The 13,003-nt window shown below is 46.2% G+C and overlaps 1 protein-coding gene across 1 annotated transcript in view; it reads right to left on the reverse strand.

Moving 5' to 3' along the window:
• Positions 1 to 13,003, reverse strand: part of ACD1 (Pheophorbide a oxygenase family protein with Rieske 2Fe-2S domain-containing protein) — a 72,422-nt gene that overhangs the window by 15,414 nt on the left and 44,005 nt on the right. The window contains exons 4-5 of the mRNA XM_087395445.1: positions 8,557 to 8,693; positions 8,254 to 8,413 (exon numbers count right to left, since the gene is read on the reverse strand). Coding sequence (XP_087251571.1) covers positions 8,254 to 8,413; positions 8,557 to 8,693 — 297 coding nt within the window. The remainder of the gene's footprint in view (positions 1 to 8,253; positions 8,414 to 8,556; positions 8,694 to 13,003) is intronic.

Consider the following 13,003-nt stretch of genomic DNA (forward strand, 5'->3'; position numbering starts at 1 on the left):
CAGATAACTCAAAGAAGAAAAGATGCAACTATTGTCGCAAGCCTGGACATGACATTTCAGAATGTAGGAAGCGCATTGCTTCGGAGAAAAAGAAAGCACGATTAACAGTTAATGCCTCGCATGCAATTGAATCCCACGAGCCATCAAATGCTTCACATGCACATGCTCTTCAGAATGATTGGGCATGGGTTGTCCATTGTTCATTTGATCCCTCCCAAGTTCATGCACTTTTTACTGCTAATGATGCTCAGTCTTGGTATTTTGATAGTGGTGCTTCCAAGCACGTCACCTCTTGCAGACAGTTGTTTCATTCCTTAGCTAATGCACCTCGAGGAGGGACTGTCACATGTGCTAATAATGCTTCCTATGCTGTAAAAGGAATTGGAGATGTGCAGCTCACATCCATTTCAAGCCATCCTGTCACTTTGACAAATGTTCTTTTTGTACCTGGAATTTAAGTCAACTTGATTTCAATTTCAGTAATAGCCACTTTAGGTCTCACACTGATTTTTGATGGATACAGATGCCTAGTATATGATTCGTGATGACAATGCCATAGTTCTCACTGGCGCTTTGAAAAAGAGCCTTTATCACCTTGATGATCACTCAGCTGCACTCTCTATTGAAGCATTTGCTATTTCAGATTCACAGCTTGCTGAAACTCATCTTTGGCATGAGAGAATAGGTCATCTCAATTATAGAGCTCTTGCCAAGTTACATTCACAGGACATGGCAAATGATGTACATTTAGCTCTCTTCTATGGTGATCAGGGTTCACTTACCATGCATGCTTACACGGATAGTGACTGGACAGGTTGTTCTGACACCAGAGTGTCACATACCGGCAATTGTTTTTTGCTTGGCAATTCATGTATCTCTTGGCTTAGCAAGAAGCAACCAACAGTTGCCACATCTAGCTGTGAGGCTAAGTACACAGCAGCCTTCACCGCTATAGTAGAGTGTGTCTGGCTTTGACAGTTACTTACAGATCTTGGTAATCGCCAGACATCCTCCACTATGGTCTACACTGACAACCAGAGTGCTTTGGCCATTGCGCGTAACCCAGTGTTTCATGCGCGTACCAAGCACATTGAAGTTCACTATCATTATGTTCGAGAGCGATTGTCAGCAGGAGACATAGAGTTGTCCTATCTTCCCATAGAGGACAACATAGCAGATATGTTTACAAAGGTACTTCCTCGTCCCAAGTTCGAAGTCTTCCGACAGGCTTTACACTTGGTTCCCTTTGTTACATGATCTGACATACCTTGTACATTCATAGGTGGCTATATCTTTTTGGATGAACATGTGCCACCATGACCAGAAAATACCAGGTATTCTGAGACGTTTCCAGAATACTTCAGCCCATACCATGGAGGGGGGTTTGTAGGCCATCTTCTCCCTGTTCTAGTGATGCCCTATGGGCCGTGGTATGTGCCTTGTAAGCATAGTTATAGGCACTTAGTGTATTTTGTGCCTTTTATGCCACATAGGACACTTAGTCCTATGTGACACCTAGGACACTTAGTCCTAGGGTCTACCTACAAGTACTATGTACTTTTCTTTTCTTTTTAGTCTAGTTGACGTGACGGCTGATAACTATCGATCTCTCGTTTATCGATCCTACACACATAACCCTCAAACAATTGAGAGGGCAGCTCAACTTGCAGAAGTATTTGAGCCTAAATATGCTGGCAAGCACAGAAATGCCATGGGCAGCTCGCATGCTATAGGGTATGACACTGAGTCGAAGCCTAAGTTTGCTGATTGGACTGACAAGAAATCTGCAGCAGCACCATTTCCTCGCTTTCCTACTGTCTCGGGTAGTAAGATCCGTATGCTAGGCTTACAGGTATCCTGATGCCAAGCCTGGAGGCAAGCCTACTGCTGGAAATCAGTAGGCTGAGATAAAACAGCATACACGGGCAATAATGGACAGCAAAAAAAAGGCCAACTTATGTTTTAAATGTGGTGAGAAATGGACTCATGAGCACAAAAATGTGTGCAAGATGCACAACAATGGTACTGCCAAGCTCAGCATGATCATTGACCTCTCAGATGACGAGGAATTGTTTGATACCCCAGGTTCTTTGGATACGTCTCAAGATGAGATGGCAAATACACATGATGCAGATGAGACTCTTGACACTGGAGCCACGAAGGGCACCCACTTTCCTTTTGATCTTGGTGGTGCTATTGCGCATGACACTCATGCTTCGCATTCGTATGAGATTTTGCCTACTGGTGGCATGAGAGGCCGTAGGCCAACACTCTTTTCTGTGCAGCATCAGGATGCGGTACCTTTTTATCACGTGAAGATGCAGGTGGTAATGCTCCCGTGAACGAGAATGAGGTTTATTGGGATGCCCAGCCAACACTTTATACTATTTCCATGCATGCCCTGATGGGTGCCAAAAGTGCTCACACTATCAGATTAACAGGGATGATTAATGGCAGGATTGTGCATGTGTTGGTGGACAGCGGTAGCACCCATAGTTTTGTTAACTGCAAGACCTTACAGAGGGTTCGACTGATTGCTACTGACATAGACCATGGGTTGAGAGTAGAAGTGGCCAATGGAAAGCATATGACCAGTAGATCTTGTTGCCAAGATGCAAGGATTAAGTTCTCTGATGACTATACTTTTGCAGGTGATCTCTTGGCAATTGACATGGGCCCAATAGATGTTGTTCGGGGCTGTGATTGGTTGCAATCACTGGGCAAAATCAGCATGGATTTCAATGCCTTGACGCTCAGCTTTGTCCACAAGGATGGATCAATTACATTGCATGGTATTACAGCTACTAAATTGCAGGTCATTTCAGCAAGACAGTTGGCTAGAGAGCTCAAGAGGGGCAACGCCATATATGCATTAAATGTGTCATTAACTAAAGAGGGTGGCACTCCCCGTGTTGATGATTGTGATATGCAGAGATTGCTCTCAGATTTTGCAGATGTGTTTGCTGATTTGCCATCACAGTTGCCTCCGAGAAGAGATGTAGATCATGCCATAGTCCTGGAGCCTCGCAGTAAGCCAATCAATAAGGCCCCATACCGACTCTCTAAGTTAGAACGGGAAGAAGTGGCAACTCAAGTGAGGGACTTACTTCAGAAGAGTTTCATCACTCATAGCAATTCTGCTTTTGCGTCCCCTGTACTCCTGGTGAAAAAGAAGGATGGTTCTTACCGTATGTGCATTGACTACAGAGACTTGAATAAGGTCACCATCAAGGACAGGTTTCCAATCCCCAGGATAGATGACCTGTTGGATGAACTCAAGGTGCTCAGTTTTTCACTAAGATTGATTTGAGGTCTGGCTATCATTAGATTAGAATGAAAGCTAGGGATGAGCACAAGACAGCCTTTCGCACAGAGAGGGGACTGTATGAGTTCAAGGTGATGCCTTTTGGATTGACCAATGCACCAGCTACCTTCCAAGTACTCATGAACAAGATTTTGCAGCCTCTCCTTTTCAAATATGTGCTAGTATTTTTTGATGACATCCTCATTTACAGCAAGGATAAGCATGAGCACATCAGACATGTCAAGCAAGTGCTGGAAATCTTGAGGTTGCATCAGCTTTATGCTAAGTCCAGCAAATGCACTTTTATGGCACAAGAGGTTGAGTATCTTGGTCACATTGTGAGCAAGGATGGCATTCGAGTGGATCCTGCAAAGGTGAAATGCATTGTGGATTGGCCGCAGCCACGCAACCCTACTCAGTTGAGGGGATTTCTAGGTCTTGCTTCCTTCTACAGGCGCTTTATTCGCAAGTTTGCCAAGCGGGCAGCCCCTCTGACAGACCTTTTGAAGAAGGATGCTTTTATGTGGTCTACAAATGCACAGCGCAGCTTTGAAGACCTGAAATTTGTCCTCACTCATGCTCCTGTGTTGGTATACCCTGATTTTTCACGTACTTTCATTGTAGAGGCAGATGCCAGTGGCAAAGGATTAGGGGCTATGCTAGGACAAGAGATATGGGGTAATTGCTTTTGAAAGCAGGAAATTGGATGCCAAGGAACTAGATTATCATGTGTATGATCAGGAAATGTTGGCTACCCTCCATGCTTTCGAAAAATGGCACCACTACTTGTACGGTAGCAAAATCAAGGTTAAGACAGATCATAGGACACTCAGGTATTTCCTTACGCAGCCCAACTTGTCAATGAAGTAGAAGAGGTGGCTGGCTAAGGTTCAGTCTTATGATTTTGACATCGAGTACAAGAAGGGGAAAGAAAACGTGGTTGCAGATGCCTTATCCCGTATGTGGGCTTGCAGTTTGTCTGCCATTTCTACCATCTACCAAAAGTGGATTCATGGTATTCAGGAAGAATACATGCAGGATTCTAAGGCAGCTTCCATATTTGTGGAGTTACAGAGGCCATCGAGCCAGGGGCATGCTGAATTTAAGCTGCATAATGGGCTGTCGTGGTGCAATGCAAGGACAGAATTTATTTGGTGCCAGATTCAAAGTACCGACTGCTGGTCTTACAGGAAATGCACTCATCTCCTATGGCAGGACATGCGGGTATTACTAAGACATATAAAAAGGTTCAACAGAGTTTTATTTGGGATGGCTTGTGGCAGGATGTAGTTAAATTTGTCAGTGAATGTTTGCCCTGCCACAAAAATAAAGTGGACAGCCGGTTACCCGTGGGTCTCTTGCAACCATTACCTATTCCAGAAGGCAAATGGACTCACATTGCTATAGATTCCATCACACGGTTGCCTTTCACAGAGCGAGGATGGGATAGCATTTTTGTGGTGGTTGACAGAATAACAAAGCAGGCCCATTTCATACCCACTAAGACCCGTTATTCAGCATCACAGGTTGCTTGGCAGTTCATCGAGCATGTTTTTAAGCATCATGGTTTCCCTCGGGAGATCGTTAGTGACAAAGATGCAAAATTTATGGGTCACTTTTGGCAGGAATTATTTACAGCAGTGGGTACTTCTCTTACACCTAGCACTGCTTACCACCCTGAGACGGATGGACAGTCAGAAAGGGTGAACAAATGGCTGGAGGACTATTTGAGGCATTTCTGTCATGACACACAGAAGTCTTGGGATAAGTGGTTGGCACTTGCTGAATTTTGTTACAACAGTATCAAGCACATCTCTATTGGCATGAGCCCGTTCAAGGCTATGTATGGATGCACAGTGGGTATGCTGTCTTTAGCTGCAGACATGGCTGTGAAAAATCAGCAAGCAAGAAATGACTAGGAGAGTATGGATGCCCTTCTGCAATTGGCTAAGAAGAATATGCAGGATGCCCAAGCCAAGCAGAAGAAGTATGCGGATGAACACAGGAGGTATTTGTCTTTTGAAGAAGGGGATTATGTGCACTTACGCCTCCATAAGAACCGTTATGCCTCGCTGAAGGGTAACACCAACACGAAGCTTGCTCACAGGTATTACGGTCCCTATAGGATCATCCACAAAGTTGGCGAGGTGGCGTATGAGTTGGAGCTACCCACGATCTTCAAGATTCATAATGTTTTCCATGTGTCCTTGCTGAAGCCACATGTCGGACAGCATGTCCAAGTCCTTCCTGAGCTACCACCTATGGATGAGGAGGGCCACATTCTCTATGTTCCGGAGTGCATCATGGGTTTCAAGGATCACGTACTCCGACTCCCTGAGGATGAGAACTCATGGCAGCCAGAGAGCATTGTCCAGGACAATCCCTATCTCTTACCAGGCTGATTATTATTTGCTGTTTGCTGCACCGATTTAACAGCCCGCATATGAAATTTTGAGGGCAAAATTCTATGGGAAGGGATGGCTGTAATGAAGGGGAAAAAGAGGCCAAGTTAGAGGCTCTTTAGGTGGAAAATGTGGAGGGACTATATAAGTCTCCATCCACCCACTACTATGGACTTTTTGATGTGACATCTAATCCTATCTACTCTCCCTTCCTCCTTCTTGCCTACGCTCACTCACTCACTCTCTCTCTTCCCTACCCCTCTCAATCTCTCCCTCTCTTCCTACCTCATTCTCTCTCTCCTACCCTTCCTCTCCCTCTTCCCCTCTCTCTCTCTCCCCCTTCTGCTCCTCTATCCCCCTTTCTCCAAATTTGTCCCTACCTCCTTCCCTACAGGCGTTCCCTGACTGATCCTCCTCGGAGTGAGAGGCTACCTTCGCACTCTTCCTACAATTTGTCTACGGTTCTTTAAGACCCACTTGCTTGGTTTCTTTTTTCCCACCTTAGTCCTATCCGCCTGGAGCTCCCTCTGCTGTCTTTATCTATCCTACGGGGGGGAGGGGCCTAACTCTGACCTCTAGTGAAGTCCCGAGTTAAGAGGCCCATCAGCCTGCAACGAAGACACTATCCTGGTAACCCGGGTATGTTCACCCTCTGTCGAACCGTTCCTCCCTTGAGAGTCTCAAAGAGAATCATTTTCAGAAGCACTCTAGGATCTCTACAACCAACCTAAGCCGGGGAGCATCATCATTTGCCACAATTGAAGCTGTAGACTCTGTGAAAGACTCTAGCATTATACTAAATACCCATCTGATGGAAGGAAGAATGACCCTATACTCTCGCGGAAGCCCCGGGAATCAGAGCGTCACTGGGAAGTGGGGGACGTGGTGGTATCCTCCACTGTGAAACCATGGTACCATGGAAAGAGGTACACCAAGTATAGGCCAATGAGAACGGGGCTCTGCTCCACAATTGCCAAGGAGGTGACTAGGGAGCTCAACGAATGTGGTCCCCTTCTAGTGCCAAGCTCCGAGCCTCTCACCTTTCTCCTCGAGGGCATGAGGCCAACTATTCTACCCACTACCGCCTTGTCCTGAAGTGACTAAAATGCTTGCTTCACCTGTTGTTTGTCTTGAAAAAACTCAACGAGACCTCGACCCAAGGGGCTAATCAAACAGTAAAAGGCTCTTGTAAGGGTGCCACGAGCCATGCAACACCCCAAACCTAGTTTGTCGCGAGCAGCTAGAAAGGCCACGCTAGGAGGTTGCGACCTGCAAGGGAGCTGGAAGGCTGGCTGCTCCAGGCGCAAAATGCATGCGAGTGCCCAGGCCAGCCAGGACTGCAAAACCGTCGCAAACCAAGGGCAGCTGCTGCACGAATGGAGGCGCCTTGCAAAGGCGCACCCCACGGGCAGCTCCAAGGTACCCGATAACAGCAGCAACTCGACCAAAAACTGTAGCTCAGGGGCAAACCTGCATTGAGCAAAGGAGGGCCTAAAGAAAGGGGGAAAAGGCGAACTGAGGGGGAGAGGGGGGGGGATGAGATTAGAGGCAAAGTCAGGGGGAAGCGAGGAGCTGACGCGGGGGGGAAGGGGGGCAGTGGGGAGCAAGCAAGGAGCGCAGTCAATCTCAACATCCATGCTGCCGCTTCATGAACCCAAGAAATGCCCAAACTTATCCTCAAAAAAACACAACACATAATGCGGTTTCAATCTCATGATAGTCACTCATAAGATTGAAAACCATAAACTCCATCTCAAACCTATACCAAGGCTATTGAATACCTAATAAAATCATGAATGTGCATACTCCATTGTTGTAATTAGCGAAGTAAAATAAGCATGTTAAAGATGCTCCATCTCTAACATAAGATGATCTCACAAGACTTACGTCCAGTAGCACATTGGCCTCAATTACCTAGCGTACACTCACTTACAGAGGGGAATTATTTCCTACAAGGATCATTTCATCCATATGCTCTCTTATTCATAACCCTTGTAGTCGCCCTTGCAAATAAAGAGGGCTCTCACAGTGCAATAAAACAAGTTACAATCCAAGGATTGTCCTTTCCTTATAACTGTGATTCCAAATGAACTTTTAGAAAAATGCAATGTAAACTACTCGGTGCTTTCTATCAATTCAGACAACGGATTTTGCAGAGGCGTTTGAATGAAATGATTGCGAGTTGCCAAACACATATACTTGAACTTAAGAGTTTGCAATTAAGCTGGAATTAAGACTTATACAGCTTAAACACAAAGTGACATCATTGGAAATTGCAATATGATTGAGGGGCCAAGACGGCCCCCCCCCATTATCCAAGCTCACTTTATTCTTGAAAATGGAGATACAAGACCAAGGTGCAATGCACCTTCCAAACTGATGAACTCAGTGAAAACCTAGGACCTAGATACAAGACTCAAGAGCATATGTGCAAGGTAGACAACAAAAAGGAGGACTCCAAGCTCAGGTTTCAACTCTTGGCTTGCAGCAAATCAAGAACTCATGACGAGAATATGGCAACTATATATTACAGAGAGCATGTGATACCTGCCACCATGCGGGCCCAGGCATTGAAAAGCGGAAAAAGTTCCGTGCACTACAGACAATGGAACGTGTCTTTCCAGGAGCTAGGGGCACATTGAAGGAACAAATCCAGACTTCCCAACTCTTCTCTCCAAGGAAGGGAAACTTTACAGGTATCTCTATCCTGCAGTTCCAAATATCAAACTATCATGAATATGACAGAGCCCTTGCTAGCTATTAAATACATTAAAGCCAGGAAAGAGCACAAACCCACAACAGATTTAAAACATCATAGGCTAAATACCTTTGCATGTGTACCAAACTTACTTGTTTATTGCATAACAGGGAGCAAGGAACTGAGCACTTATTTTTGGAGTATCTGAATTTCCACCAGCATATCCCCATTCACCTGAAGATTCCACTTTAAAGGGTAAAGGCTTTGCTCGGTCCCTCCTCCCAGTAACCTGTAGCTTGAAAAACTAGGATTTAGAAAACAATATCGGGCATATATAACTGTCTTAATCACTCACTATCATGCAATGTCATGAATTGCCTTTTGTTGCACCTTATATAAGTCCGCATCATTTCTGTTGAAAACATAAGACTCATAGAAGCGATAATAACGACACCTTGAAGCAGTCACACGAATTCTATTTTAGAAATTCAATATAAGCAGAAAACTTATTGTGACTAAAGGGCACATCTAATTATAGTTCAAGAGGGAGGCAAAGCAAAAACATTCAAAGCAACTTCCTCATGTGCTGAAATTTCATTTTGAAGTATTTTACAGAATAACACAGTAAGAAACAATTTAATGAAATGCCAGAACTCTACTTAACTACACTAGGCAATCTGCTTATTAAAAACATAAAATAAACAGCTACTCTGTAAGTCCTTGCCTTCCAAAACTGAGTCATTGGGATTGGGATAAAATCATATAATGCCTTTGTAAGAGAATATATCCAATCGTGCAAATTGGGATTGTGATAAAATCAAGCTATTGTTGAACTTGTGAGTCCCAATTTATTGTTCCCATGGAGTCCTTGAATTTATTGGACAACTGATTCAAGGGGTGCCACTGAGGGAGCTATAGTATACACTCTAATGAGGGAGAAGAGAGTATGGGAAAGATACACTACATCATGGAAATGTAGTGGTTTTATCCGCAACCAAGGTTCAAAACATATATCATGTCTATGGATGCTTCCACAGACCAAAGCCCTTCAAATCTATGGAAAAGAAATCTTCAAACTACACAAAGACAATTGTTAACCATGAACCTTCGAAAAGCTCATAAATGATATCACATTCGCAGGTGCAAATTAAAGAGTACCATTTTGCTGATAAAAGCATGCCCGCTTAGCACGACTTCTAATCAAACTTTGAGTATCTATTTCTGCCCACAAGAAGTTCCATGGATGATATCATATCGATACTCTATCCTCAAACGACTGGCATATCTAGTCCCCCAGACAACATACACAAGTCCTGACACTTGATGCTTGTTGATCAACTAGCCCATTAACGAGCTCCTGCAAGCTCCCTCCCCCTTCGTTCCCCGTCTACCCCCCCTCGCATGCTGCGCGGCCCTCCCTCTCCCTCCGTCAGCTGCTGCCGCGCAGCCAGCCGCCACCCTCTCCTCATCCTCCGCTCCTCCGCCCGTCACTCCTCCCCTTTCCTCGCCACGCTCCACTCACCTCACCCCGCCTCGCTTCTCTCCACTCTGTTCCGCTCACCTCACCCCACCCCGCCTCGACCCGCACCGCTCCACTCCGCCCACTCCGCTCACCTCACCCCCTCTCCACTCACCTCACTCCGCCAAGCTCCACTCACCTCACCCCGTCTCGCTCCGCTCCGCTCACCTCACCTCACCCCGCCTCGCACCGCTCCGCTCCGCTCACCTCACCTCCCCCTCTCTTTCTCCTCCTATTCCCCGCCACCCCTTTAATCCCCACCTTCTTCCCCCCCCGCTTCCCCATACCTCTCCCTTCCGTTTCCTTTCCCTTCCCCCGCCTCGGGAGTTCGCAGTTAGTCAAGCAATTGTTGGAGATAAGTGCACACTAAGTGTACTATTTCCTAGTCTACATTTGTCTAAGTCTAAGTCTAAGTCTAATATATACCTAGATGAATCCAGGAACATTCCCAAACTCATCCTCTAAAAACACAACATAGTGCAGTTTCAATCTCATGATAGTCACTCACAAGGTTGAAAACCATTAACTCCATCATGCATAGCAGGGACTAGCTCTAAGTCTAAGTCTAAGTCTAAGTCTAGTCTTTAGTGTGTGCCATGTGGCACTTCTACAATTATCCCATAAGCACTCTTGCTTTATGTCTTGTACTTTGGCCCATATATTCAATGGGTCACATCATTGTAATCTATCAGTCTAGCTTGTGTCTTGTCTACACTCTTCTCAAGGTATTTCTTATCTTTCAGTCTTGTCATCTCATTTCTAGTTTCTAGTTCTAGTTCTTTCTTCCATATTCCAACATGGTATCAGAGCATGTAGATCCCCTCTCCTCTCCTCTCACTCTGCTGTAGCCATAGCTTCGTCTTCTCCTTTCAGTTTACCTCTCCCTCCGGCATCTCTCTCTTCAGCCTCTCGTGGCACCTCTACCTCTGCGCCACCCTCTTCTACGCTTCTGCTGGCCGCCTCTTCTCCGAGATCTGCCCTCTTTCTGCCCCGCCATTGCGCTCCAGATCTGCGCGATTCTACTGCGTGTACGCCTGCCCCGCCTGCTCCAAGTCTCTGCCCGGATCTGCGCTTCAGATCTGTGCAGCTCAGCCACAGATCTGAGCGCCAGATCTGCTGTCGCGCCAGATCTGCGCAGCACTCTGCTGTCACGACAGATCTAGCACCCGTTCCTGCTATCCGTACAGCTCTACGCCGTCATCCATACGTCGGACAGTTCCGTACAGGTCTGCACCGTCGTCCGTACGTCATCCGTACTCTGCACGACATCCATACGTCATCCGTACTCTGCACCACATCCATACGTCGGCCGTACTCCGTATTCTGCTTGCAGTCCGTATAGTCCGTACGACTGTACGAAATCCGTACCTGCACAGGTTGACGACTTCTCCAGCTCCATCTTCACGGAGATATGCATCCTTTTTACACTTCTACTTCTGCCCGGGATTAAGGTACTGAGCTTTTGCCTCTTTCAGTTTGCTGAACAGTCTCTCCTTTTTTGCTGGTTCCTCTTGCTTCGATGCGCTGTCATATGCTATGGCCCTGACAAAGTGGTGAGAGAACCGGCTTCTGAGATCTCTTCCTCTCATTTATTTCTGCAATATTGTAAGGGAATAGACACTGCCCTTGCATCCTAGCAAGAGGTAAGACCTTCCCACATGGCATCTTCCTCTCATTCTCTCACATCTATCGACAAATTCAATGGGTCCAACTTTCATACTTGGCAGATCAAAATCAAGTGCCATCTTATGAAAGAAGGCCTTTGGGACATTGTTCACCGTGATGCTCCCGAAGGTCCATCTGAGCAAGTTGTCGCTGCCAAGAACGACAAAGCCTATGCTATCATATTGCTCGGCCTTGGAGATGATTACATTCATCACATCTCCGACATACAGTCTGCTGCTCAAGCATGGATCACTTTGGATACTCTTTTTGGAGCCCGATCTAAAAACTCTAAGATTGCACTTATGATCTCATTCTTTGATCTACATATGCAGGAAGGAGCTACTATAGCCTCTCATGTCAATTATCTTCGCAGTCTTATGGTTCAGCTTGCGTCAGTCAAGTCTCCCATCTCGGAAGATATTGCTATTGCTGTGCTTCTCAAAAGCTTACCTGACTCCTATGATACTCTTGTCACTACCTTCAAGTATCATAATAATCCTTCTCTTGAGGATATCATCAATGCTCTCCAAGAGGAAGAAAGAACTCAACAACGAAAGGTAACTGACACTGCATTTTTAGCAAAGAAAGGAAGTTCTAAGGTAAGAAAGCCTTGCACCCATTGTGGCAAAACTAATCATGTGGAGAAGGACTGTTTCAAGGCTCATCCATGCACCATTTGTGGCCGTGATAATCACCGGGAGAAGGACTGCTACTCCAAAACCTCTACATCAGTTCCTGCAACTACCTCAGCCCATGTTGCTGCAACATCTCCATCAGCTGATCCTGCTGTTCCTTCCTCACATGATGAGAAGTGGGCTTTCTAATTGCCTCTATGTCTTGTTTACCACCTTGACCACCGATGATGTAGGTCAAGGGGTTCTAGTGTCTTGGTCTTTCTATCGGGTAGGCCTGGACATCACACCGGCTCAGCAGTTCTTGTCGGTCCTAGCCTCCATACGACGAAAGCTTGCTTTCTCAAGCACGGCTCGGCTTTCCTTGGCAGGCAGGGCCCTTGTGGTCAACTAGTCCTTCTTGCCACTGCTTGGTATGTGGCCTCTTGCTGGTGTTTCTCGAGGTCTTGTGTAGCCCAGCTGAGGAGACTGGTGCGAAACTTCCTATGGTCTGGTTCAAACGGTTCCGGCACCACCAGAGCTAGGGTCACTTGGCAGACGGTAATTCTCCCCCAGGCCGAGGGCGGCCTCGACATCATTGATCCAGAACTGCAGAGTCAGGCACTTCTTGGCAAGCTAGTCATCCGCGGTCTGACCCCAGGAGGACAGACGTGGAAGCTCTTGCTACAGCATGGTCTCAGTGCGTGTACTCCCGAGAGAGGGGGTGTTTGGCAGCCTTCTATCCGATGGATCTTCACTTCAGCTCCTTTGACTCAGCCCCGTTCCCCCTTCCTCCATAGCCTC

The sequence above is a fragment of the Dipteris shenzhenensis genome, chromosome 24, assembly GCF_047967505.1.
Source record: "Dipteris shenzhenensis isolate YYH24624 ecotype China chromosome 24, Dip_SZ_1.0, whole genome shotgun sequence".
Lineage (NCBI taxonomy): Eukaryota > Viridiplantae > Streptophyta > Polypodiopsida > Gleicheniales > Dipteridaceae > Dipteris > Dipteris shenzhenensis.